This window comes from Labrus mixtus, chromosome 11 (genome assembly GCF_963584025.1).
Source record: "Labrus mixtus chromosome 11, fLabMix1.1, whole genome shotgun sequence".
NCBI classification, from domain to species: domain Eukaryota; kingdom Metazoa; phylum Chordata; class Actinopteri; order Labriformes; family Labridae; genus Labrus; species Labrus mixtus.
This window is the reverse complement of record NC_083622.1, coordinates 21464190-21490629: the sequence shown is the minus strand read 5'-3', so window position 1 is coordinate 21490629 and position 26440 is coordinate 21464190. Positions and strand designations below refer to the sequence as shown.

The 26440-nt window shown below is 41.2% G+C and overlaps 4 protein-coding genes across 6 annotated transcripts; 1 reads left to right on the top strand and 3 right to left on the bottom strand.

The window, feature by feature from the left end:
* si:ch211-261d7.6 (zinc finger protein 501) lies at nucleotides 1-10465 on the bottom strand. Of its 3 annotated transcripts, XM_061050853.1 has the most exons (3): nucleotides 10079-10463; nucleotides 6229-7794; nucleotides 1-1642 (listed from the first exon to the last, which is right to left on the bottom strand). In XM_061050853.1, exons 1-3 carry the CDS (start codon nucleotides 10194-10196, stop codon nucleotides 369-371), a joined length of 2958 nt encoding a protein of 985 aa, XP_060906836.1. In that variant the 5' UTR covers nucleotides 10197-10463; the 3' UTR covers nucleotides 1-368. The 3 variants fall into 3 exon arrangements, with proteins under 3 accessions (XP_060906836.1, XP_060906837.1, XP_060906835.1); XM_061050854.1 differs by lacking the exon at nucleotides 6229-7794 and having other exon boundaries at nucleotides 2-1642; nucleotides 10079-10461; XM_061050852.1 differs by lacking the exon at nucleotides 1-1642 and having other exon boundaries at nucleotides 2474-7794; nucleotides 10079-10465.
* Nucleotides 10466-10993: 528 nt separating this feature from the next.
* Nucleotides 10994-16699, bottom strand: zgc:66448 (uncharacterized protein LOC327401 homolog). Its single transcript, XM_061050850.1, has 2 exons — nucleotides 16263-16699; nucleotides 10994-15986 (listed from the first exon to the last, which is right to left on the bottom strand). Exons 1-2 carry the CDS (start codon nucleotides 16651-16653, stop codon nucleotides 12415-12417), a joined length of 3963 nt encoding a protein of 1320 aa, XP_060906833.1. The 5' UTR covers nucleotides 16654-16699; the 3' UTR covers nucleotides 10994-12414.
* A 248-nt stretch (nucleotides 16700-16947) lies between these two features.
* On the bottom strand, nucleotides 16948-21358 carry si:ch211-261d7.3 (uncharacterized). The gene is made up of 3 exons (XM_061050851.1): nucleotides 20234-21358; nucleotides 19505-19930; nucleotides 16948-19402 (listed from the first exon to the last, which is right to left on the bottom strand). The coding sequence occupies exons 1-3, from the start codon at nucleotides 20487-20489 to the stop codon at nucleotides 18543-18545; spliced, it is 1542 nt and encodes a 513-aa protein (XP_060906834.1). The 5' UTR covers nucleotides 20490-21358; the 3' UTR covers nucleotides 16948-18542.
* A 1778-nt stretch (nucleotides 21359-23136) lies between these two features.
* On the top strand, nucleotides 23137-24447 carry LOC132984161 (trypsin-3). Its single transcript, XM_061050849.1, has 5 exons — nucleotides 23137-23231; nucleotides 23373-23529; nucleotides 23655-23908; nucleotides 23983-24119; nucleotides 24218-24447. Exons 1-5 carry the CDS (start codon nucleotides 23192-23194, stop codon nucleotides 24365-24367), a joined length of 738 nt encoding a protein of 245 aa, XP_060906832.1. The 5' UTR covers nucleotides 23137-23191; the 3' UTR covers nucleotides 24368-24447.
* Nucleotides 24448-26440: the final 1993 nt, after the last annotated feature.

Sequence of the window (26440 nt, the reverse complement as noted above, 5' to 3'; positions counted from 1 at the left end):
GCAAACCCACAGAATTTTTTTAATGCATTTTATTAGGTTTTAAAAATAGAGGGAGGTAGCTTTACTACCAATTATGTCACTTTGATCATGAAAATATCCTCCGTTTAAAATACAAAAATGAAAATAATGTAATTGCTTTATGCTGTTCAGTCTTCCTCTGCTGAACACACCAATACATTATTATCAATCATTACGTACATATTTTGGTGCAAGAAGATATATCAAAATTGAAAGAAACTGCAAGTTACAAAAATAATAAACTCACTAGATACACAATGTTTGAAAATGAGTCAAATACCATCTTTACATTGTGTTTCTTAGCCCGAGGCACCTGTGTGAAAAAAAAATTCTACTGTCAGCTTTCAACCCTAGAAATCTTCATGTGGTATCGGCACCTCCCCAGTAGCATGTTTTATATAATGCATGTGCAGCTTCCCTACTTCATCAAAGCCCATATCACATACACAACACTCCCACTCCCACTCCTCATGCTCTCTGTACATGATTGTGTTTTCTGTCTCAATCTCTTCCAGTTGCTGTCCCGTTTGTAGCTCTGAAGTTTCTGATCCCATCTCATCGTGTCCATCAGATCCAGGCGACTTGGATACATATGGCTTTTTGACACTGCTTTCCTCAGTGTAATCTTCCTTTCCTGGCAGCTCATCCGTGTTTGTATCCATTTTCTCATCGACACTATTGAGACGAAGTCTCTGCTTTTTAACCCCTAGCTTTTTGGCAACAATAGCAGATTTCTTTATACCAACAGGCATCCCACTGGATCCAGCGTAAACTCTAACGTGCTTTTTTCGATGTGAAACAAGATTTCCAGGATGGGAGAAGGCTTTCCCGCAAATTGTGCACTGGAAAGGTTTTGCTCCAGAGTGGGTGTTGTAGTGATGCTTAAGCTCTGTATGCAGGCGGAAGCTCTTGTTGCAAATATTGCATGCATATTTCTTAAGACTGTGATTCTGCAGGTGTTTTTCCAGCGCCTCTTCGTTAAAAAACCCTTTGGTGCAACTTAAACACCAAAACGGTTTTAGTTCATGGAGCTCAAGGTGAGCCATCCATGACTTTTCAGACTTGAAGTTTTTGTTACACTGATCACATTTGAGATATTCCGATTTTAACAGTATACTTGACCTGTGAATCCTCATGTGACCCTGTAGCCGCACTTTCCTGAGAAATGCCATCCCACATTCTGGACACTCATACTTAGTTAAGTTCGGGACACTTGTATTTACAGTAACCTTTTTGTTATGAATCTGTTGGTGTTTCTTGAATGACGAGAGGTATTTATAAACCTTACCGCAAACAGAACAAGAATTAACATTCCTGCGTTTCTTCTTCTTTGAGACAGCGGCAACTGCAACGCCTGGTGTTGAGTCGGAGGGGTTTGTTTGCAATGAAGTGCTTATGTAAGAGCTATTTTCATCACAACCTTTGTCTTTATCAGTGTTTTCACCGTCTACCACTCTCTCAAAGTCCAGTTGTGCCTCATGGATCCTGTTCTCGCCCTTCCCGACTTTCTCCTCCTCCTCCTCCCCCTCCTCTTCCAGGGCATGCTGGTGCAGGTGATTTTTGAAAACCTTTCGGTCTGCAAACTTCAGTCCACAATCGATACAAGCAAGGCTGCTCGGTTTGACTACAAAAGAAGGGGGAAAAACAATTTAGATCATTTACAAGTTAAAATCTCAACATGTCATATGCTGTATTTTCTTCATCAAGACTTTGTATTTAAATTAAGCAAGCAGACAGCTTAATTTATGAAGGACATTTTTTCTACAATCTTCTTGCAAAAATGATTCAATCTTGTCACTACTGGTTAAGTTACCAAAGTTTAACTGCAGCAGGTGAATCTTACAAGACATCCGCCTCTTCTCTTTGTACAAATATTGGGTGACAGGGATAGTGGGCAATAAAACATCTAAGTCCTGTTTTGCCTCATTTAATGAAAGTCGAGTATTTATGAAGAATCTCCCAAGACTTGAACTCATAATTATGGCAGCACAATTGCTACTTGGGTTCAATTTATTTTGAGATAGTTTGCATTTGTTTAAAAAGAGTCAATTAAAGCAATCTGAAACTGTTCATTTCAAAATCAAATCAGTAAACAGACCAACCTTAAATGTTTCATGATCAGAAGACATTTGAATAAACTTAAATATTGATTTGTTTGAGTACTTTTACGATTCTTTTGCTACTTTACTGTGAAATACTTAAAAAGGATAAAAAAGAAAATACAACCATTATTTTCCTGTAATAAAATGTAAGATTTAAAATGTTTTGAAGGCTGTTAACTTTTTAATTGTTTTACACTTGAAAACACTTCTATCTATTCTGGATGCACACGATAAAGAAAACAGGCTGGAGTCATTAATCAGGAAATGTAAATATATTATAATAACTAGATTGATAATTATGAAATCACATAGATTGACGTAACTGACACAGAATTAATCAAGCAACCCAAAAGTTCAGGAGAAATTAGTCAATTTATTTGAACTTTCAAGAGAACGTTTTCATCTTTGTTTCATAAACAAGTTAAACAGGTAGTCTAATGGGACATGTTAGTCACCTAGAGAAATCCTATTAATATAACATCTCTGCTACAATGTAAATACTTCTTTCCATCTTACAACTTATTAACAACCACTCGACATGAAAGCATCATTTAGTTTTAGTAATCAATAATCTTTCCAGGAGGAGGAAGCTACCACTGGAGCTTTTACAACAGTTAATGCTAAACATCTCGTACACATCACACGATTACTTGATTGTGAAATTGGATTTCTAGTAGTTATTGGCTGTAATCTTCAAAATCACTTCTTCGACCAGTTCACCATAAAAATGCAGATTATTGAATTTCATGTCTTCTCTCGTTACTGGGCAGAGAATATATTGTTCTGCAAACCCTCAGTAAAAGTGATCACAACAGTTACACACGAGTGTTTTCAGTATCTTCAAAAGCTTTGTTATAAGTAGTTTGCCACATTCATTTTTGCAAGATTTAGGTTACATGCACAAATGTTGCAGAATTTTTTTTACTACATCTAGATATGAAGTACCATACATATAGCATATCATATAACCAGGAGGAGAAAAACCAGGGCAAAGAGATCAAACAGATGAAAATCAAATGGTTAAATTTAACTATCCTTTTATGCGATCTAAACACAACTTTACAGAGGTTCTCTTTAACATTTAAACATGTACTATTCCAGTGTAAATAACAGCCCAGGTAAAGGAATTTAACCTCAAGAACTTTACAACATAAAGAATCTTAAATATACAATCAAAACGGGAAAGCTTTTGTCTACCTCAGCAAAACAAAATAGTCTTAGTCTCTAGTCAAAAAAGTCTCTTGCAGTGTCTTCAACTCATCTTAGTCCTTTTCAGGTAGTTCAGTCTAACACGCTTTCCGGGCGTGTTCAGTATAGTGCTGGTGCAAATCAGTTTCTAGGCAAAAAGTAGTCCCACATTCGAGGCAAGGAAGGCCATTGGTATCTCCAGATGAGACAGCAGCAGGTGCATCACTCTGCTTTCTGTAACCACCGATACATTCCTGGTGATGATCAATAAGGTCCTGTATTTCACTGAAGGTCCTGGGGCAAATAGAGCAGTGATACGAGTCATTGTTACAGTGCTGAGTTTCGTGTTTCTGTAACGCAGATGGTGAAAGGAAGGTTTTGCCACATTGTTGGCACTTGTGGCTGTTTTGTGACAGGCTTTCTGGTTTCACTGAAAAGGATGGATAGGACTTTCCTTTGGTGTCAGCAGAGGGCATTATTGGTTTAAGAGGCCTAGAGCTCAAAGCAGCGCTGAGCCTAAAGCGGACTTCGTTCGGGAGACGACACCGGACTTCATCGTGCCAGGCGAGATGTTGCTGCAGCTGATTCTCAGTCCAAAAGCCTTGGCAGCACAGGGCACAACAATATGGCCGGCTCTTTGCCTTGGTCTTATGACTTCCTAGTTGTTCCTCTGTTTGGAAAGCTTTCCCACACTTATCACACTTGAAGAGGCATTTGGCTGCATGCTCAGACAAGCGGCTAAGAGATTGTGAACTGTCTGCGGATGTGTCAGGAGATTGGATCCCTTCATTAGGCTCATGTTTTACCTCCAGGTACGCTTTCTTCTGGTCTAAGCGGGTGCCTGCAGGACTGCACTGCTCTCCACTGTCATGGCATGAATTCAATTTCACAGGCGAGGGGTCCAATCTAGTTTTCTTCTCTTCGCTGTCGACGGAGCTGTTTTTCACTGCTGACATAGCATTTTCTATAACTGATGAATCCTCCTTCTCTTCAAGGTCCCTACTTGAGGCAATGGGTGCCTTTTTGCTCAAAATAATCATTTTCTTGCTTTTTTTGCTGTTCGAGTGAACCTGCCATCTGTGTGCACGCAGACCTCTTGCTTTAGCAAAAGTCATAGAGCAGAGGGGACATTGGTGCACTTTGTGCTTCAGAGTTGATGACATGGACTCACTCTTATTAGAGTTCACATCCACCTGCTGGGGGAGCTGGTCAACCAAGATGGGACCGTCCTCTTGAAGGTGTGCAGCCGTGCAAGTATTACCATGCTCATTTTCAAAGTGAGCAGCAAGAAGTGAGTGCTTCACAAATGTTTTTTTACATTCTGGGCATGACAACTCAGGATTTTTCAGTGTGCTGCTGCTCATGGTACTTCTGTCTGCATCAGGCTCTGGCTCAGTTTTGGTTTGACACTGATGATTAAACATCTGGTGGCGCTGAAGAACACGATGGTTAAAGAACTGTTTGCCGCATTGGTTGCAATGAAAAGGTCCACCTTCGGTCTTCTGGCTGACAGATTTGAAATCATCATCTTTTAGCAAAGCCCGTGAAATTTTCTTTTCTTTGTGCCATCTTTTGTGGGAGCCAAGGGCTGAGTTTGACATGAATCGCCTCCCACATTCTGAGCAGTGAAATAGTCCTTTACTGGAGTCTTCCTGTTTAAATTTATTTATAACCGACATGGACAATTTTGTTTTTACTACAGGTTTGTAACCCTCTACATGAATTCGTTTATGCAAATTTAATGCTCCAATCACTGAAAAGCTTCTGTCACACTTTTTGCATTTATATTTCAAATTGGTTGTTCTTGAGTTTTTTAAGTTGCCTGTTTCATTTCCCATCTTTTGCTCCTCACTACCAATTTCATGTGTAAAGGACTTTTGCTTAGACGTTTCCTGTGTCCTAGCCTCCATATTATTCTGGTTATCATTCTCTCGGGGCTCAACCTTATAATCAACAGCTTGAACTTCTCTTTTCTTGCAAAGTTTCTGATGAGCCCTCAAAGAGGCCTTGTTGTTGAAATGTGCAAGACATGTTGCACACTGGAGATCCTCCAGAGCAACAGAGGATCTGGGCGACGATGGCGAGTGTGAGGTCTCGTAGCCGTGGCTCTTCATGTGAAACTGAAGAGCTTTGGCCCGGGAAAAAAGCTTCCCGCAGTCAGGACAGCTGTATGTGTTCTTTTTTAACTGCTCAACCTGATGCTGAAAAGACTTAATGGGCGGTGGGAGTAACTGGTCATTATGAACTACCTGGTGTCTGAGGAGGCTGGAAAAAAGACGAAACGACCTGTTGCACAGTTCACATTTGTGATTTCCGTTTTCGTGTTTTCGCATGTGTAATGCCATGATGCCCTTGTGACGGAACTTCATACCGCACACTGGACAAGCGACCTTAACACTGGAGCGAGGGTGTCTATTAACTGAGTGTAAAGAACCTGAAACTCCTTTTCTTAGCCTTAAATCTACACATTGAGTTGGATTTTGCTTGTGATGGGAGTAAGCTCCCAGAGACCAAAAACCCTTCCCGCACTGTTCACAATGATAAATCTTTGGGCCTAAAAGGGTTTTCTTTGGATTGTACTCTTTTTTAGTGACAGAAATGTTCTCTTTCTTCTGTGCAGAACAGTTTTTCATATGGTTAAATAAGCTCGCAGCATAGGAGTAAGACATCATGCAATCAGGGCATTGGAATTGTTTTTTTTTGGGATGGTGCAACTGATGAGAGACTAAAGCAGATAATCGCGAGAAGCCTTTACCACACTCATTGCATGCCAAATGTTTCTTTTCTGATCCCTCTGTTTGATACATTAAGTCATCATTTGTGTTTTGATTATTGTGTTGATGAATGTGACTGTAGTGTGCTGCAAAGCTACTGGCTTCGTGGCCGTACGTGTCGTTTGTGTGAACTGACGCTGACTGACCTTGAGGCTGTTGTCTTCTCTTACGGATGCTGTGCCACATTCTGTGAACACGCAGTGATGAAGCACTAGTAAACCAACGGTAACAATCTGGGCAATCAAATCTTTCCCCAGTCGTGTAATTCGCCGGCTCGCTCTCAATCGGTGCACTCTGCATGTCAGATGGTTCAAAGTCAATTTGTACAATTTTCAAATCCATCTCTGGTTTTGAAAAGATTCTGCTGTGGAGGTTTCCAGTGTCACAATCATCTCTTTGTTCATGATCTGATTCGCACAGAAGCTCCAGATCAGGATTCAAGTCTTGGGCTGGTTCGTCCTCAGATTCACTTGCACTTATCACCTGTACATTAAAGTCCCCAGGTTCATAGCTCTCAGCATCTTCATCCATCTCAACTACATCCAAGTCTTCTTCTGACACACTGGTAGGAATCACATTCTCTGATTCCTTTTGTTCCTGCTCAGTGTCTTTTCTCTCACTTTCTGGACTGTTCTGTTGGGGAGGAAGGGAGATATTGCCCCCCTTCTCTGTTTCTCTAAAATTTTCTGTGTGATGGATCTGATGGGAGTGAAGTGCTGAAGCCCTGGAGAATTTAAGCCCACAATCTTTACATTCAAATGCTTTCTTTTGTAGCTGACACACTTGATGAAGAAAAGACTTTGCAGGGGTCTCATCACTGTGCGCCATGCGCTGATGTCTGTTGTAGAATGTTAGAGTCATAAATACTTTTCCACATAATTCACATGGAAACCTTTTTGCAGGATCATTTGAGATATTAGAATGCCATCGCTGATGATTGAAGAGGGCTATATGACTATGAAAAGCCTTATTACACTCACTACAGTGAAACTCACTGCAGATTTTCTTTGGTTTTTCTCTCATTTCCTCTGGAGAGCATAGCATGTTGCGGCTGAATCTTTGATGTGTTTTAAGACGCACCAGAGCAGGAAATGCTTTTCCACATGAACACTTGAAAGGTTTTTCCGGAGTGTTGTTGGTCTGGTCTATAGTGGGCTTGGCTTCAACCGTTGACTCATCAACGGGTAATGAATCTCCTGAACTCCTGTTGCGTGCCTTTACTAGCTTTTCCTCGTGACAACGACGATGTGCATCAAGAGCTGAGGCACGTGAATAACTCCGGCCACAGGACTCACACTGAAATGACTTCTTCTTCAAATGTTCAAGGTCATGAAAAACGGATTTTGAGGCTAGCGTGTGTGATCGCTGATGGTTGAGAAAGTGTCCGAGCACACCATAACATTTCCCGCAGTCACTACATTCATATGTGTGTTGATTTGTTTTCCCAGTGTTTAGTTCAACACTGGAGTCCCTTTGGGAGCTTCCACCATGTTCCTTCTCCATGTGCAAGTGCAACTCATTTAATTCAACAAATGAGATTGAACATAAAGTGCAGAAATGAGCCGTGTCTCTGTCCTTTTCTGCATCATGAAAACCATCAAATGGTTTGTCTAAATATTTTTTTTCTTGCAGGTGCAGATGCTGATGCTCCAAGTAGGCAGCCTCTTCTCTGAAGGCTTCTCCACAATCCCCACAGGAGAAAACCCCAACCCCTGAAAACAGAGAGGGGAAAGAAGGAAGTCAAAGCCACTCCCGTTTCCAGTGAAAGACAGACCAACAGATCAAAAAACAAAACAGAAAAAAAATCCAACATAAATTACAATAAATAACTAAAAAACATAAAAACAACCACAAATACAATGAGGCAAATTAAGTATTTATTTTAAAATATGAGTAGAGATTACAGTTTTATCAGAAGCCTTGGTATTAATTGCAGAGGGGCTAACAACTCAGTGCATAAGCCAAATGACTTTTTTAAGTTCAAGCAAGGCAAGCGTTCAGTTACTTGAAAGGATTGCAACAGAACCTGTTGCATTTTTACAAAGGCCCCAACGGTAATAATGTGTGGTACTGCACAGTTGAGTTGTAAAAGACTGTGATTTTCTTAACTGAGATACTTCAAAAGAGAGAATCATATCATTAAAGCAAATTATATTAACTATTATTATCGGCAGGTCATTAACCGCATGGCAGCACATGTAGAAAGGCTGAACCAGTATGTAGAAGAAAACACAACAAACAAAACACTGATGCTGACTGCAAGTGGCATTGACACTCATTACACAAAAAGAAAGGCAACTAATATTGTTTACGTGCAAGCAGTTAAAGCAGTAACCCAACTAACAACAAAAATAGATTGTACAAAAGCCCCTTACTGTACTCTCTACAACAGCAGCACACAACTTTTAGATCTTCTTGCATTTCTTTTTCCTACAAAATGCAGATTAACTCCCTCATTGTTCGTTACATTATTGAGAACATGTCAATTAACTTAAAAACTATCAGAATGTTCAAATTTATAGACATTATTGACTTTTTAGTAAAGCTGTGTTTTCTCAAAAACCTCAATTTAATTGGATTTTGATTCTTTGGGTCAAGATTTCATTCAATATTCTCTATTGACCAATATAAGATATCAATATCAATATGCATTGATATTGAGTCAATCATACACACAGATGACAGAAAATCTGAATATGAATGACTGTACCTTCTGATAGTTGTTATACAATAATGTGTGCATTACTTGTATTGGTTTGGAATGAAGTGAGTCCAAAAAATATTTTACGTATGTGTAGTCAAGTGGGTCTTGTGTGCAACACAAATGAGGATTGGACTTCATTACAATTGAAATAACTGCTTTCAGGATTTTCGGAATTTAAATTGAATCGAGAAAATAAACATTGATTGATGTTTCGATTTTTTTTTTAACTCAGCAACTAGTTTTAAGGCTGTACACATCCCTTGGCTTTTCACATCTTAATTGAGGAATTAGCCTCAAATGATGTATTGTATGATAATTTTGCTTACAAAAGATCTGCGTGGTTACAGTTTAAGCACTTTCAAGAAAAAAAACTACTTTAAAAGACACTTTAGTCTTCCACAAAAATGTTCTTGTACTCTTTATCTACACTCCCTGCAAATGTCACTTAATGTTTATGAAACCCTAATGAAGTTTGAACCCTATTTTTATTTTTTTTTACCTACTGCAATTGCACTTTATAACGACTCCCCTTTAAGTAAGGACAGAAGACATTTAAACTTTTAAACTTTAGCCTGAGCTGCATATATCAAACTGTATTTTGCACCTGTGTATGTGCACACTTGACTGCTTTTTTATAATAATTATTTATTTATCTATCATACTATGCACTGGCAGAGCTAGTATTTTGTACTGTTATCTATGAGTAACAGCTACTTATGCACATGGACCATCCATACTACTTTTTTTATCCTGGCTATGTATTGTGGGCTCATGTTTTTTAGTATGGGTGGGATATGTATGTATATATGTGTTGTGTTGTGTGTTTGTATGTATGCTGGCTGCTGGAACACCTACATTTCCCTGCTGGGATGAATAAAGTATATCTTATCTTTTATCTTACATGGGAAACAAATCTGTTTCAAAATATCTGAAAAAATAACAAGGCTAAATGAAGCTGCTTAAATATTTTAGGGTCATGGTAACTTGTACATTTAAACATTGACAGACTATTCCTTGTATAATGCATAGATGCAAACGAGCTTTTTCAATATTGACTTTTGACCAATTGAAAACCAAACGTTCTGACTAAATGGGGCGAAATAAAAGCAACATTATATTAAGTACAATTATTAATACATATAAAATCGATATGGGTATTCTGGGTATGTTTAATGCTGATTGTTCTCGTCCAGAAGTGTTTTTTTAATCCCTCAGTGAGGTCGATGCGCCTGAACACGTTTTATTAAATGATTATTAGGTTTACTTTTAATTGACCGTGCCTGGATACTTACTTTCAGCAGTGTCCTCAGCCGATGCACACACACTGTTTTCAGATGCTGAGTCTCCCTTGTGGTGTTTCTTCTCAGTTCCGTCCTCTCTGACCGCAGCAGCCGCAGCAGCTCCGTCCATCTTGGCTCTGTTTGTTACTGCTAGCTCACTTTAGCCTGCTCTCGTTAGCATCACGCCACCGCTGTTTATTTTTTATTTTTTTTAACTGCAGTCACCCGATTCAATACGGGAAAAAACATAAATACGCCTGCAGAGCTAGTAGCGTAGTTATGTTAAATTCTTAAATTAATAAAAGATAAACTGTAGGCTATGGTTAGCTGCCTCACGCACACTTTGCGTTAGGTAGCAGCTCGACCGTCACCGGAAGTGGATTCTTCTTCGGCTGTTACTTTTCAATCAATGAAATACATGACTGGAGGTTAATCAACTGATAATGATCTGAATCAAAAACACACAATTTCAATTTGATTAATACCAAATTATTTATCTGGCGGAAGCTTCCATCCCATCAGATTGGCTACTTCTATAAATGTGTGAAATGTGACCCCACACATTCGACTAACACATTATTATTTCCCCACACTACTTTTTTCAGGCGTGGCTCATTCAGAATTACACCTGGACACCACTTCTGATAAAATCAAATACAGAGGAAACTGTCAATGGGATTTTGGGATATGTTTTAATGATTACCATTAGGAGTTTCCATCTTCCAATCAACCAGTTAAATTAATTACTTATTGCATGTATTTCTGCTTTAAGTATAATATTAAAAGAGGAAACGAGTGAAAATTAAATTTTTCTCTTCACGATTTGCCTTCATTGATCTTAATGAATTCTGCAAACTAAGACTTTATATTTTAACAAATTCTAAACCTTAAATCAGATTAACCTCACAAGTAAAGTGCAACACAAAATTATAATCAAAGGCAAGTTTTATTAATTACAATATGTAGACATCATGGGAAATTTCTATTTCTTTCCATGCTTAAACAGTGGATAGAGGTAGAAGGACACATGTTTTTTAACCTTCAGACTCTAAAGGTCAAGACACAAAGGGACAGTTTTCTTTAACAAATTGACCATGTGTTTATTTTACAGTAGAAATTAAGATTTTCAGTCAGTTTTTGGGCAACCGAAGCTACTCAACGGCCCGTTGTTGTAAGAGGAGACGGGATCGTGTACTAAATCTACAGTTATGGAATGAAGTCATTCAGTATTCACAAAAAACACAATGAATTGTACTCAAAAGCAGACATTGTTTTATAAACATGGATCAATTCCAATCTGAAATACTCATTCTGTTAAGAGATGCACAATGCATCTGATTCGCACAGTGCCAAATAGTGCCGCCCAGAATCACTTTGACATAGAAATGTCAAGTACACATCATCTGAAAATGGACTGATGATATCATATCATCCACTTTATAACATCAGTTTATGTTCGTTTTGCCATATTTAATATATTAATGACAAATCCTCACATATAGCCAAAGTCAATTTAAATAGAAAAATCACAATTTAACAATAGTGTCATCAATCATGTTTTAAAGCAACTTTCTCCCTTTTTCTTATAATCTTAAGAGTAACATTTGTACTGAGAAAGGATGTAAACATCAGATTTGTTTACACATTATTTTGTTCTTTCCAAATTTACCATGATGTGAACTTTACTTGAGATATTTGGACATTGGCCCTGTGAATAAAAGTGCTTCCTAACAAGGCTGTACTGTATGCAGTCAGCTTTTCATTGTTTTTCTGACGCATGTAATCTTTGGGCCCAACAATCCATCCCCCCCTCCTCAAAAGCAAAAACTAACAATTCCTTACAGGATGTTGGAAAAAGTTTGTGTTCTGGGAGTGAGGTCACATTGTTGAGTCTACTTTAAGCACAAACTAGGCCTAGAATATCAAGACAGCAGACATGCAGACTGTACTCATAAAAGGCACACAGTATACTGTACATGAAGAAACAGTTTCAGAGACATATGAACAGAGCTAAAAAAAATACTATTATATCTAAATCTAAACGTCATAGACAATAAATGAAATGAAGAGTGTAAGACCTCAACTATCTGCACCCCCTGGAGTTGTTTAAACCAGGTAAGTATTTGTATTACTTTAATACATATTAAAAGATGGTGAAAGTAATTAAATGGCACATATATGCATCAATCTTAACAAATTGTCATAAATCAAGTTTCACTTTTATATTTTCTTTCTAATGCCCAGCCACTTGACTGGCCAAACAACACAACTAAGGGTCAAATAAATGAGGTCCCACTGGGGTAAAAAACATTTTGAAAAAACTAAGTTTTGTTGCTAGTGTAGAAATGTCATATCTCTCCTTGTGCATGTTGCAAGTAATGCATTTGCAGATCCAGCTCCCGTGGTAGAGAGCACCCACATATCATGCACTGGAGGAGCCGTTCTGGGGCAAAAGGCAAACGGGGTCCAAGTTTGTGAGGCTCTGTCGGAGGGGCAAGCTGAGGTAGGGCTAGAGTCTGTGGCATGTGTGACCTCTCGCTCATGACTGCCTGTGGCGTGAAAAAAATATTTGGGTGTGGCGGCCTTGAAAGAGCACCAACTGTGACAGAGTGAAGAGGGTGAGAGCCAGGCAAAGCTAGAGGAGGGGGGAGTGGAGCAAGTGGAGAGGAGAAAAAGGGGGAAGGCTGATTTATGATTATTTGAGTTCCTGATACCATTGGCTGTTGCTGCAGCTCCTGTCCATTCCCTTGTTTGAGTTGCCCAGTGAGCAGCGTTGCAGGACCAACAGGATTACTTTGGAAGCCCCATACTGGTGTTCCCATCCCCTGGCTGAAACGATGAGGCTCGTATTGAATGGAGATAGGAACCTTCTGTGATGTCTGGCTTTGTACGTTGGCCCAGCCAGACAACACCTGCTTTTGCTGCAGCTGAAAATCTTGATTATTTACTAATTTCTCAGAGTTTATGGTCTTTGGAATACCCGGTGGTGTTTGTATATCCCACAAGGTGCTACCTACCCCGTGAGAAACAGGAGTTGAAATTGGCATTGCACTGCTTTGGTCTATTTGAGCTGATGTCGATGCACCTGTTAAGCCTGGAGCCCACTGCTTTTGCAGCTCACAGCCGTTCCATGGCTTCTCGTGCTGGCTAACAGTCGATGGTATAACCTGAGGGTTACTCAGGTCCCACACTCTACTGTCCTCTTTTTTAGGAGGTGTGGACGGCTCCTTTTGTGTTGACACTGGGGCACCTGACCATCTTGGCAGCTGAAGCTCCGGACAAAACTTTGGCGAGCTGTGTGAATTTGCCAACAGTGCAGGTCTGATACTCCACAGTGCTGCCGCATCGATATATGACGGAATAGAAAAATCATGCTGCAAAGAGCTTGTGGAAGCTAAAACTGTGGATGTGGGTGGGCTACTCCAAGTAACAGGTTTGAGCTGCCTCTGCTGCTCCATCTCGCTCACTCCTAACGGGCTGGATTTTTGTGGTACAGCTGCCAGGAAGGAGCCGACAACAGAAGCGGGACTTTCTTTCATTTGTGATGATTCGGAGCTCTGAGCAGATGTGGAGCCTGACTGAGATATCGAAGGGCTGTCAGCCCAGCCTGGACTCCTCTGGTGGTGCTGCTGTAGGCCTGAAAGTGGCGGGCTCTCGAACTGTGTTTGCTGTGGAGCTGCGAGCTGCTGCTGTGATGATGGGACAGGCATTACCTCATCACCGTCGACCTTCCACTGCACCGGTTGAGGTTGAAGGTCAGGCAGCCACGGCTCTTTCTGCTGTCTGCTTTGTAAATCTATGCGAGACTGGAGCATGGAGGATTGTGTCTGGATTGCCCTTCTGTGCAACTCAGCATCTCTCAGTGCAGAAACTGGATAAGGAGATGCCTGAGAACTAGCCATCCCTGAGCCCCCTAATTGTCTAGACCAGCCCCACCTCTCCCCTCTCCTCCCCCTGCTGCCCCTGCCTCTCATCCTCGTAGCCATGGGGAAAGAATTATACTGGCTGAAACCCTGCCGCTTGCGATTGTGGATTTTCTGGTGCACAAGAAGGCTGCTAAACCAGGAAAAAGATTTATTACACTCATTGCAGTGATGGGGTCTCTCCCCTGTGTGTGTGTTCATGTGATCCCGGAGCAGATAGGCCAATCCAAAGCTCTTATCACACTGGTCACACTTGTGAGGTTTGTCGCCGTTGTGTGATAACATATGTTGCTGCAGTTGGGTTTCATCGCTGTAGCCTTTGCGGCAACTCGTGCAGCGAAACGGTTTTTCCTGATGCAGCTTCTGGTGTGTTTTCATGTTCTGCATAAAGGCAAAGTCCTTCCCACAGTCGGGACACTTGTATGGCTTTTTGCCTGTATGGATGATGAGATGCTGCTGTAAGTAGCTACTGAACCTAAAGCCCTTGCCACACACTTTGCACTGGTAAGGCTTGTCCTTGGAATGTATGCGCATATGCAGCTCTAACACTGAGCGGTGGCGGAAAGTCTTGGCACACTCAGAACATTTGTAAGACTTCAGACCTTCGCTTCTCCACTTTCCCTGCACAGTTCCGCTGCTTATGGGAATAATTTGTTTTTTAGGCGGGGCTTGTACCTCTTCAGCAAATTGTGTTACAGACTTGTGGACACTTAACAGATGTACATTTAAAGCAGATTCTTCACGAAAAACACTTGGGCAGTGGGGGCAGGTGAGTCCTTTCTCCCAGACCTTGTTAATCTCAGTCGGGGGTCTGGGTGTTCTCTCCAGCTTCTCATACTCAGCTTCGTGAATTAGCATGTGAGCTCTCAAGTTGGCCGGCGCCAAGTACGTTTGGGGACAAAGGGGGCAGTTAAATGTACGTTTGGCTTCCTCAATCTGGTGCGTGTTCTCTTTTCCCACCCCTCTAACTGCCACATGCGGGGCCACAGGGGCCTGCTCAGTGGCTAAGTTTGTTTGCCGACGTCTATGCTGGCGACAGTGTGCCTTCATGTTCTGGGCGAAGGCAAATTTCTTGCCACATTCAGGGCAGCGGAAGGGTTTCTGGCCCGTGTGCAGGTACTGATGCTGATGGAGGAGGCTGCTGTATTTGAAGGCCTTACCGCAGATGTTGCACAGGTGGGAGCGTGTGTTGTCTGTGTGCTTGCGACGGTGGTCTTCCATGACCGAGTAGTGTTTGAAGACCATGCCGCATTCAGGGCACTCGTAGGGTTTCAGGGCCGTGTGACATCGCTGGTGGTAGCGCAGGACCATGACGTTTGGGAACGTTTGACTGCACTCTTGGCATGTAAATTTTCTCTCCTGGGAGTGTGTCATCATGTGCTTAGTGACAGACGCCCTAAACTGGAACTCTTGGCGGCACAGGGGGCAGTGGTAAGGCTTTTCTACTGTTTTGAAGCAGTTATGGTCTCTCAGCTTATCCACCGTAGCGAAGATCTTCTCGCACTCCGCACATTCAAAGCTACCCACTTCCATGGTTTGCGTTTCCTTCTTGGGAACGAGAAGCTGCTCCTCCTTTTCTTTGTGCTCGTTCCTGTGTTTAATGAGGCTGCTGCGGTGCTGAAAGGTAAGGCCGCATTCTTTACAGGTGAGAGGCGTGAGCTCGTCCCCGTGTGCGTGAAAGTGGCGGTGAAGATTGAACATCTCGCGCCGGGGGAACCTCTCGCCGCACTCCTTGCACACCAAACGGCACTTCTTCTGCTTGGCCGTCGGATCCGTACCCTCCCCTCTGTCTGCCTCGTCGTCGTCTTCGGCTACGTCCTCCATCCCGTCAACATCGCCCACCAGCTCCTCGGCGTCCAGCTGCCTCTTGGCGCCCTTCACATCTCTGGGAGAGCTCCCCACCTCGTCAATTATCTCATCTGCATCGTCTGTACTTTCTTCGTCAACATGTGTATCTCGCTGCACCTCCTCAGCACTTCCCGTTACATTATTGAGGTCTGAAAGGGGGAAAGCACATCACACTGACGACTAAGCAAACAGATATAAACAGTGTATAGACAAGAACATTCTCACAAAATAAAGCCATAATCACACCTATCCGTCTCAAATATACATGAAAATGTATAAAGCATGATGACTGCTATAGTCTGTCCAGGAAATGATCACAGGCATGGTTGACACTTTGTTATGATAAAATAGTGAGAGATAGCTACAGCTCAGGTTAGCCTTGAGGCTAACGCTAACTATTATATACATTAACAACGTTAGCATACCAAACTTATCGTTTTCCTGCTTGTCGTTTTGCGCCTCTTCGTTGTCGTCTTCGGTTTCCGACCAGTCGAAATCCCGCTTGTCGCCGCCGGGAGCCTCGGTGTTTTTTCCGGTCGTTGTTGGGTTTTCCGGTGAATTGCATGTCGTTTTATCTGCTCCAGCACCGGACTCGACACCAACCTCGGAATGGCTGGCAACACTTGCACCTTCGTCGCCAGGACTGCTCCCCTGCACTCCGCCGGGGCTCTGTGTGGTTTCATGAGCAGTTGTTTCATCGGTCTCATTGAGGCTGCGTCCCGTCTCCGTCGCCTCGGTCTCCCCCCCACATGCTCCCACCTCCTCTGCAGGAGATTTCTGTCGTTTTGGAGACTCCGACGGGTCTACGGCGGCCATGTTTCCCCATGCACCCCCTTGTCCAGAAGAACACACAGGATCGCGCTAAACACACTGAGCATGGGACGAGACTTCCGGTGCATGTTTTCAAAATAAAACCTTTGTTGTCAACAATTAGCTGTAGAACAGAATTTCAGTGAGTGAATTAATTTGAAATCGTCCCCTTCCACTACCCCTGTGGAGCCATGTGAATACACATCATGCACGCTTTCACAACTTCATTAATTCAATATAAACAACAATAAATAAAACAACTTTTAACATGCTACGTGAAAAATACATTGTTCAGCTGGATTTATTTACAGTCCATGTCTGATTTTTATTAAGGTTTAGTTACATTTCAATGGAACAGTAGTTATCTACAAAATATAGCTTTTGTAAAACTACTTAGATGGCCATATTATTTTTCTTTTTATCATCTACAAACACATCCAGTATACTGCATGCAAGATTATACTAGCCCCTACATACTTATGTAGGCTTTGAAATCCCACTGGAAACATATGATGTACAGTCTGAAACGGCTGTGATGTTAATCTCTGAATATTGTTTGTTTTTCAAAACACCAAAAAACTGTTTTTTTTTTTTTAATGTATATATTTTCATCTGAAAACACATCAAACAGAACACAGTCTAACTTTATTGTCCAACCAAAGCTGGAAACGTTTCATGAAACCATTAAAAAAAAAAAAACAGAATCCCGCAAGGCTCAGGCAAGAAATACAAATGTAAAAAAAAAAAAAAAAATCTAGGGCTGGGAGCATTAACTAGTTAGTCGTGATTAACTAAGGTCTGAAATTAATGCATCATTTTGTTTGTTAATCGCAATTAATTGCATGCTATTTTGTCCCTTTAGGCGAACTGTGGATACGCCTCCACAGTGTCTCCCTTTTAGCTGTTCGATTTAGTTTTTGATCCCAAACGAGTTTCTGTCTGTGGTTAAGTTAATGTCATAACCTTCAATCGACCAGAAGGTCCTTCCTTTATTTCAAAATAAAAGCAGGGTTGAATTCAAACAGTAAAGTACTCTCAGCTCAAGACAGTACAAACATTCAAAGCAAAAGCCTTACAATTTATACTTTTAAATGTGATATGATGGAACTTCTAACATGCGATTAAAAATGTGATTAATTGGGATTAACTATTATAATTAAGCGATTAATTGCAATAAAAAAATTTAATTGTTTGACAGCCCTGAAAAAACTCCAAAATCCATTCCCATAGATGCAAAATCTGTGTGCACAGATTTGTAAACAGTGCGAACAGATTTGCAAATTGCTTTTTATTCTTCTTTTTTTTATCTGAGCCTTGAGGGGCTCAGTAAAAAAGCACAAGCATACAGTAGCAGGTAATTACATTAGCTGTAGAACTACAATATGGGGTAACAACTGCAGATTACAGGTACTTTACGACAATGTAGTCAGAGGGTCAGAAGAATTGAGACTGAGACTGAATTGAGTACTGAACTAGAGAGAGCATCATGATCTTTGCTGCTCAGCTGCTAGACTTTTACAGTGACATGCAGTGACACCATCAAACATCAGCACCTACAGTTTGGTGTTATCAGGGCCAAAAAATCTCATGAGTGCATCATGAGCAACGTGTTTCAGAAAGTGTTAGCACATTATATACATATATGTATATACTTAGGAACCAAGCATATGTTAAGGCCACCCTATTATGTAATTTGTTTAATCTGCTGATCTACTTCAGTACTTTCTGAATACATACGTAAGTGCAATATGAATTACTGATTTGGAGTGTTATGTAACACTCAAAATAAGTCAGTTTATTTTTCATAAAAATTCTTCCAAAAGAAAAAAAATCACAACTTCTTGTCACATTTGTAGACACTGAATATGCATGATGTCCGCATATGTACTTCTACTTTAGCGTCGTCTCCTGCGCCTGTGATCAACAGCTTTCCCTCGCCTTGGCCTCGTCACAGTCCCATTTGTGTCTGTGGGTGGATCAGGGGGAACAGTGCCATGTAAGTCAGGGGACAATGGTGAAGGCAACGATGCTACCGCTGACTGATTATTTGAAAGCTGGGCGACCACAGGCTGCTGTTGATGATTTGTTTTAATTTCTGTTTGCAGTGGTGTTTCAAACTGCTGTTGTTGTTGTTGTTGTTGTTGTTGCTGCTGTGGTTCGATGTGTTGTAGCTGCTGCTGCTGAGCTGGCTGAGGTTGTAAGTGCTGTTGAGATGTTTGTGTTTGGTGTGCTTGTTGTACACGATGCGGCTGTGGTTGTGGTTGTTGCTGGGCTTCAAGCACTCCAAGCAGCCTTTGCAACAGGACATTGTTTTGTTGTAGACTGACTGCTAATGTCTCTTGAGAAGCAACAAGTGTCTGCATGTCCTGTCTGAAACCTTCCCCAAACTCCTGCAAACTCTTTTCTACCCGATTTCCCAGTTGAATGGCTGCTTCTCCCAACCCTCGTAGCTCGTCTTCCAGCCAGGAGCTGCGTGGGGGGGCTTCCAGAGGACCCTGATGTGCTCCAAGCGATGGCTGAGGACTGCTGGGTTGGGGGCTGCCATTTAAGAAAGGAGCACTGTAAAGGGGGGAAGGAGGAAGCCATCGTTCTGAAGAAGGTGGCGGTCCTATGCCCAAACCCAGTCCTAATCCCAATTTGTCCTCCATGCTGTTCTCGCCTGGTTCACACTCAGGTTCTCCCATGTCTCTGTCGTGCTCAGGATTGTCCTCATCTTTCTCCAAACCATCTCTTTCTGATCCTTCCATTCCTACAACTGCAAAAAAAAGAATTGTCAGTAAATATTAGTAACGCCTGTAAATTGTTTTAGGACTCGCAGCTGCGCATTCAGAACTGACAACTGTTTCATTTATTTTACCTGTATCTGAGTCAGGGAAGCATGGAAAACTGGGCTTTGGTCTGGTGCTTTGTTTTTGCCTGGCATGTTGAAGCCTGGGGCTTGTCTGGGAGGGACGGCCAAGCATCGAGGCCCCTCTGCTGGATGGCAGATAACAGCTGCGGTGGCGAGCATCTGCTAGTCTGCCTCCATTGCGTCTCTTCAAGTCGTCCCAGCGCTTCTTCACCTCTCGAAGGGTGCGCGGCACTCTCGAAACAGCGTTGACTCTCTCTAGGATTCCTGCCCAGATGCGCTCTCTCTCTCGTCGCCTGAGCCTTCCCGCGGGACCAAAGAGCTCTCCTTCACACCGAGTGACTTCTGACACCAACACCTCCAGCTCTGCGCCACTGAAACGACTCTTTCTTTTCCCTGCACCACCAGCAGCCAATGCAGCTGACATAGCTCTGTCTGCAGTGGAAAGTTAAGAAGACAGCACATTAGAGAACGGAAAAATATCAAGTTGTGTGAGGAGGAGAAATGTACCATGACAGAGCCCGACATGTTTACACTCTGCCAAGCGAAAACATACTGAACCATGACTATTTATAACAAGACATGATACATGAAGATCAGACTAAAAATATATATATATTACTGTATAACAACTGCTGATTAAAGCAATAGTTTCATTTACACATACACCTGAATCTTGTTTATTCACTGTTCCTTTAAGCAGGCACACACTATGTGGAAATGAACATTCAGGCTTACTTTGTTCGATTGACAAGAGGTCGTCTGAGGACATGCCAGGTGCCATAATGTTCGGATGCACCACTACCACATTGAAGGGAAGCCCACCAGGTAATCCACTATTTTGGTCACAGCTGCCCTCCGAGTCCTCATCCTCCCTGGGGAAGCCGTTTTCTGAGGCTCCCCCTCCAAAGGGTCCCTCTGGAGACTCCACCTTGATGTGCATGGGAGGTGATTGCTCGTACAGCAGCCCCCCTTCCTCGTAGTACTCAGTCATGGGTCACACCTGATTCACAGCAGAACTGACTGGCGGGCCAATTCTGATACTGGCGGCTGCTGCCCCATTAACACAAGTTCAAGGTGAAACTAAACCTCCAACTGAATACATTTCAACTTCCAAATGTTGCATCAGATAATCATAAACCAGCTTTGGGGAGAACAACCACACATAGCATTGGTTGATATTATAGGAAATATAGAGTTGAAGAATTCTTATTTAGAATAACAACACTCCTTTTTAAATAAATCAACATATAACCGTGTTTGAGTGAGGGATCTTATTGTATGATTAGAAATAAGAGAGACTGAACTCCTATCGTAGCAGTCCCTTCAATCTCGACATCCTTCACATTCAGCTGATATATAAAAGATATAAAACAACACCGCAGACTGTAGCTGAGAGCTAAACACACACACAAGCTGTCACACTGTGAGATGCTTCATCCAGGCAGAGGATCGCACCCAGAGCTGAAATACAATAACAAAACATAACACTGCTTAAAACTCTTCATTTTCAGAAAGCTTTCTCTGTTCTCTTTAGTTATGTTGACTTCTGTATTCTGTCGCATTGATGCGCAATTTTGTCTGCACCACATCCGCAATGGTTGCGCATTTCGCATACATTAGGTGCTGATCCTGCAATGGAGCTAGCTGCAAGCTAACAGGCTAGCTCTGTATTCAGGTGCAGAAGCAGCCTGGACAGCCGGCGACGACTGAGCAGAATCGATGACAAGGCCGACGCTGTTGTGTGTCTTACCTCATGATAAGTGCACATGACAGGCAAAACAAAACCAAAACACAACTGGAGCAGCTGTAAGCTCGGCAGCCGACACAAACCGAGGTCAGTCGCGTACCTTTGACGTCATTAAGGAGGTGTGTTCAGGAGCAATCAACGTTTGGACATCGTGGAGACGGACAACATAACTAATGTGAAATTACACAGATGAGGACGTAAAAACAGGTTTCTGTTATATAAAATGTATTTCTTTATAGAGCAGTGTTATAGGTAGGACAGATAGATTATATTGCAATTTAAATCTATTATAACCTGTTTTCACTTTAATTGGAGAGTCACAGATGCCTAGTCGAGAATGCCAGACTGTTGATAGTCATATTTATGTTGACAATCAACAGATAGTCAACTACAAATTAGTACTTAATCTATTGATAGTCAATGAATCTAATCTAACCTGTTTACATCTGTTAGTCCGATCACTGTCCACTTATATCTACTCTTTTTATATTTTGTATTTTTAAGTTAAGTTTAAGCTTTAAGTTGTATTTAAATTGACACTTTATATTTAGGTTAAAATGTTTCGTACTTGCATTGTTGTTAATTTACTGCTCTGTGTGCCTTTGAATTGCCCCCCGGGGACAAATAAAGTTTTTTGAATTTAATTTAATTGAATAATCTGTAGTTGACAATCAACAGAGTATCAACAGAGAGTTGACTAGTCAGTCATTTGATGAATGAGGAGGTCATACTATCATGCTCTTGATCATGTGTTGACATCATACTGTTGACTTTCTCTGTGTGTGTCGTATCAGGGAGACTCTGGTGGCCCTGTGGTGTGCAATGGTCAGCTGCAGGGTGTGGTGTCTTGGGGTTACGGCTGTGCCCAGAGGAACAAGCCCGGAGTCTACGCCAAGGTCTGCAACTACAACTCCTGGATCCGCAACACCATGTCCTCCAACTAAAGACAGTCTATTGGAGCGATAAAGATCAAAGTCATCTCCGACAATGACATCAGTTTCAAGAGAATAAATGATTTACACCACTCTCTGTCACTGCTTATTTTATTTCTGTGTGATTTATTTGATTTAAATCAGAATATACATCATTATTATCAAAAGCTCAAAGAATAAAACAATTAGGATTGTTGTTTTTATTTGTTAGAGATTTATATCCTTAACATTGATTTTGTCCGGATGTCACTGGCCTTGAAGTGGACACCACAGGGGGTACTTCCTGTTTGGTGATCCTCCTGCTATGATTTATGACATCACAAATATCTTCAGCCCCACAGTCAGAGAACATTACAGTAATGTGAAGGCTGTATCTATGCGTTACATTAACGCACACTGGACTTAGTATTTTTTCTGTTTACACTGCAAGCAATCTTGAACATACCTGCACAGCTCCTCGACTGCACATTTTGTATTTTTACATTTTATATTCTATTATAAATGATCTAATAGCCTTAATATTTGTACCTTATTCTATTTATGCTGTCAGCAAGAGCTCTGCTGTTTTTATATTTCCTTGTTAATTGTTTTGCCCCAAAAAAACAAGTCAAATTCCTTGTATGAGTAAATGTACTTGGCAATAAACACCGATTCAGGTTAAACTCTGGTTAGGAGGTAACTTCAGAGTATCTATTAAAACATAGTTATATAATATATGTATCCATAGGGGTTAAATAGTTCAGATTTTTTGTACATTTCAACAATTTTACAGAAACAATGTGTTTCAGGGTTAATGCAAACACACGTGTTTCAGGTGTTGCTGGGACCAAAAGACATATTATCAATAACTTGGCATGAGTCCTCCAGATGTGTTTTCACACACACAACTCAGCGAAAAAAGGGCTGAAAATGGAAATTTGTGTCCTTGGCCGATCAGATAACAGAAGGACACAGTGGGTTTAAAAAGGGCTTCAGGGCAGCTGAGTCGACACCGAGGCTCCTACAGGTACTACCATGAAGGCTTTCATTCTTTTGGCTCTCTGCGCAGTGGCATGTGAGTATGAGTTTACTTTGAGGGAAGTTTAAAAGTATTTTTGTACATTCAAAGGGTATGCGTGGAAACTCATTTACTTTGACATGTCTCTGAATATTGCTTTCCTGCGAAGTTTATATTCTTTTAAACTCTTCATATCAGATGCTGCTCCCATTGAGGATGACAAGATTGTAGGAGGCTATGAGTGCAGAAAGAACTCTGTGCCCTACCAGGTCTCTCTGAACAGTGGCTACCACTTCTGTGGAGCTTCTCTGATCTCCAGCACCTGGGTGGTGTCTGCTGCTCACTGCTACAAGTCGTAAGTACAGATATTGAAACGTGATGTTCTGTTGCATTCATCTGCTGCTCCCCTGATTCTTTCTCTCTCTAACCCATGTGCGTTGTCACAGTTCTAAGATGCAATCTTCATGTCTATCTCTGCAGCCGCGTCCAGGTGCGTCTTGGTGAGCACAACATTGCCGTCAACGAGGGCACAGAGCAGTTCATCAACTCTGCCAAGGTCATCCGTCACCCCAACTACAGCAGCCGCAACCTGGACAATGACATCATGCTGATCAAGCTGAGCACCCCCGCCACCCTGAACAGCAACGTCCGAACCGTGTCCCTGCCCTCCAGCTGTGCCAGCTCTGGAACCCGCTGTCTCATCTCTGGATGGGGCAACATGAGCGGCTCTGGAAGTCAGTAAAATACTACAAGTCAATCTGAGAAATAGTTCTGGGAATGAGTTTGTTCATGTACTATCTTTTAATAGACAACTACCCTGATCGTCTCAGATGCCTTGATGTCCCCATCCTGAGCGACAGCACATGTAGGTCCTCTTACCCTGGACAGATCACCTACAACATGTTCTGTGCTGGATTCCTCAATGGAGGCAAGGACTCCTGCCAGGTACCAGCACAAACCTTCACCACTGCTTCTCAAGTGTTCAAATCAAACTTCAGAACATCTCTGCTTACATGTTATCCTCTCTGTGTGTGTCGTATCAGGGAGACTCTGGTGGCCCTGTGGTGTGCAATGGTCAGCTGCAGGGTGTGGTGTCTTGGGGTTACGGCTGTGCCCAGAGGAACAAGCCCGGAGTCTACGCCAAGGTCTGCAACTACAACTCCTGGATCCGCAACACCATGTCCTCCAACTAAAGACAGTCTATTGGAGCGATAAAGATCAAAGTCCTCTCTGACAATGACATCAGTTTAAAGAGAATAAATGATTTACACCACTCTCTGTCACTGCTTATTTTATTTCTGTGTGATTTATTTGATTTAAATCAGAATATACATCATTATTATCAAAAGCTTTAAAGGTATTCTTTTAAAACACAAATAAAACAGACAACATAAAAAGAAAGCAGAGCTCAGGTTTCCTGCCTTTTATGAAGGGAGTACTGTATAGAATAATTCATGATGAGGTAACAGAAACAAAATAATTTTCAGTTTTGATGGCATGTGAGTCTTTCAGAAATATGTACAAATATTTATGTCAGTCTAATGGATAATAAATACTGTTGGATCAGAAATTGATTCGATTTTTTCCCCCTGAGCAATATGTGCATCTTGTTTGCTTCTCTTTAGCAGGGTAACAACATTCAATAATATTTAATATTGTATTTAAAGACTTTATTTCATATTGAGAATCAGTTTATATGTCAGAACAACATCAACTGTTTAAAAGCTTTGCAAACAAACCTTAGGATATATTAGAGACCAAATGTTGTTTCAACTAAAAACTCTTGGGTTTGCTAAATATGAATGTAGAATTAAATTATTATGTTGTAGTAACTGCATTAAAGAAAGTTGTTGTAGATTCACATTTAGACTGAATTTAAATATTTATTTTAAGAATCAAACACTTTAAGCAAATCCATAAATACATCTGCGTCATAACCATTAGAGTAAGTGACTTTAGCTGGGACTTGAGATTTTGTTATCAATAAGCTCTCCAGGTGTGTTTTCACACAGGTTACTCAAGAGGACAGAGCATGTGTCAACATATTGTTATACAGGGACCAAGCATAAACATGAGCGAGTCTGTGGTGAGCTAGGTTCACCTTCTAATGCGATCATCTAACAAAGAGACAAGGTCTGTTATCAGGTGTTTAGTCTGCATAGCCTATGTTATATTTGCATGCACCAAATGCACAGCTACAATTTTATGTGCTAAAAGTGAGACGTATCAGCTTCTGTACCTAGAACTTCATCACTAAAATGTAAAGGTCAATATAGAATCTGCCTGAAGCTTTTCATCCAAAGCTTTAATACTGATATTAAAATAAACATTCTACTATCATGCCTAAACAATGATGTATTAACACAAGGGTTATTTTTGCAGGGACAAGACTAAATCCAATTTTATTTTTCTTTCAAATAATTATTTTTGGGCTTTTTGTTGCTTTATTGGTGATATAGGACAGTGGATAGAGTCAGAAATCAGGGAGAGAGAGAGTTGGGAATGACATGAGGGAAAGGAGCCACGGGCCGGATTTGAACCCGGGCCGCCCGTCTGAAGGACTACAGCCTCCATACATGGGGTGCGCGCTCTAATCGCTGCGCCACTAACACCCCGACTAAATCCAATTTTAACAACAGGATGTAAAAATGGTTATCTATTGCACATTTTGAAATAAAGCTCATACATAACACGTGGATAGAAGTTTTTTCATATGGTACATTGATAAATGTGCCATGCTATATTAGATATCATTGTGACTAAATTCTAGTTATTTGACTTAGCTAGCTTATTGTAAGTTAAACAGTAAGCTAGCCTAGTGGCAAATAATGACAATGTTTTGAATCCTAATCTATAACCTGAAACAGTTGCTGCATCACAAGATTAAAAAGTGAAAAAAAATTGCAGGACATTTCCAAAATGCAGTTTCCCAACTAAATAACATAGTATATAATGTCCCACATTAGTCAAAGCATGCTGTCCCACTTTAAAATCAACCTTTCCTAAAGTGGGACGACTAAAGATTGCTCTTAATAAAAAATAATCTCAACACATTAGTACAATATTACTGCATCATTTGATACACAAATACATCACTGAGATCATTTGAAAACAATTAGTATTGTTTTTATTTGTGAGAGATTTATATCCTCAACATTGATTTTGTCCGGATGTCACTGGCCTTGAAGTGGACACCACAGGGGGTACTTCCTGTTTGGTGATCCTCCTGCTATGATTTATGACATCACATCAGAAAGGTCATGTGA

Coding starts and splice junctions, on each gene's coding strand:
- si:ch211-261d7.6 (XM_061050852.1), bottom strand. CDS start 10,196: ATGGACGGAGCTGCTGCGGCTGCTGCGGTCAGAGAGGACGGAACTGAG. Junction 7,795..10,078: donor GGCTGAGGACACTGCTGAAA/GTAAGTATCCAG, acceptor CTCTGTTTTCAG/GGGTTGGGGTTTTCTCCTGT.
- zgc:66448 (XM_061050850.1), bottom strand. CDS start 16,653: ATGGCCGCCGTAGACCCGTCGGAGTCTCCAAAACGACAGAAATCTCCT. Junction 15,987..16,262: donor GCAGGAAAACGATAAGTTTG/GTATGCTAACGT, acceptor TCCCCCTTTCAG/ACCTCAATAATGTAACGGGA.
- si:ch211-261d7.3 (XM_061050851.1), bottom strand. CDS start 20,489: ATGACTGAGTACTACGAGGAAGGGGGGCTGCTGTACGAGCAATCACCT. Junction 19,931..20,233: donor CCTCTTGTCAATCGAACAAA/GTAAGCCTGAAT, acceptor TTTCCACTGCAG/ACAGAGCTATGTCAGCTGCA. Junction 19,403..19,504: donor CTTCCCTGACTCAGATACAG/GTAAAATAAATG, acceptor TTTTTTTTGCAG/TTGTAGGAATGGAAGGATCA.
- LOC132984161 (XM_061050849.1), top strand. CDS start 23,192: ATGAAGGCTTTCATTCTTTTGGCTCTCTGCGCAGTGGCAT. Junction 23,530..23,654: donor GCTGCTCACTGCTACAAGTC/GTAAGTACAGAT, acceptor CTATCTCTGCAG/CCGCGTCCAGGTGCGTCTTG. Junction 24,120..24,217: donor GAGGCAAGGACTCCTGCCAG/GTACCAGCACAA, acceptor GTGTCGTATCAG/GGAGACTCTGGTGGCCCTGT.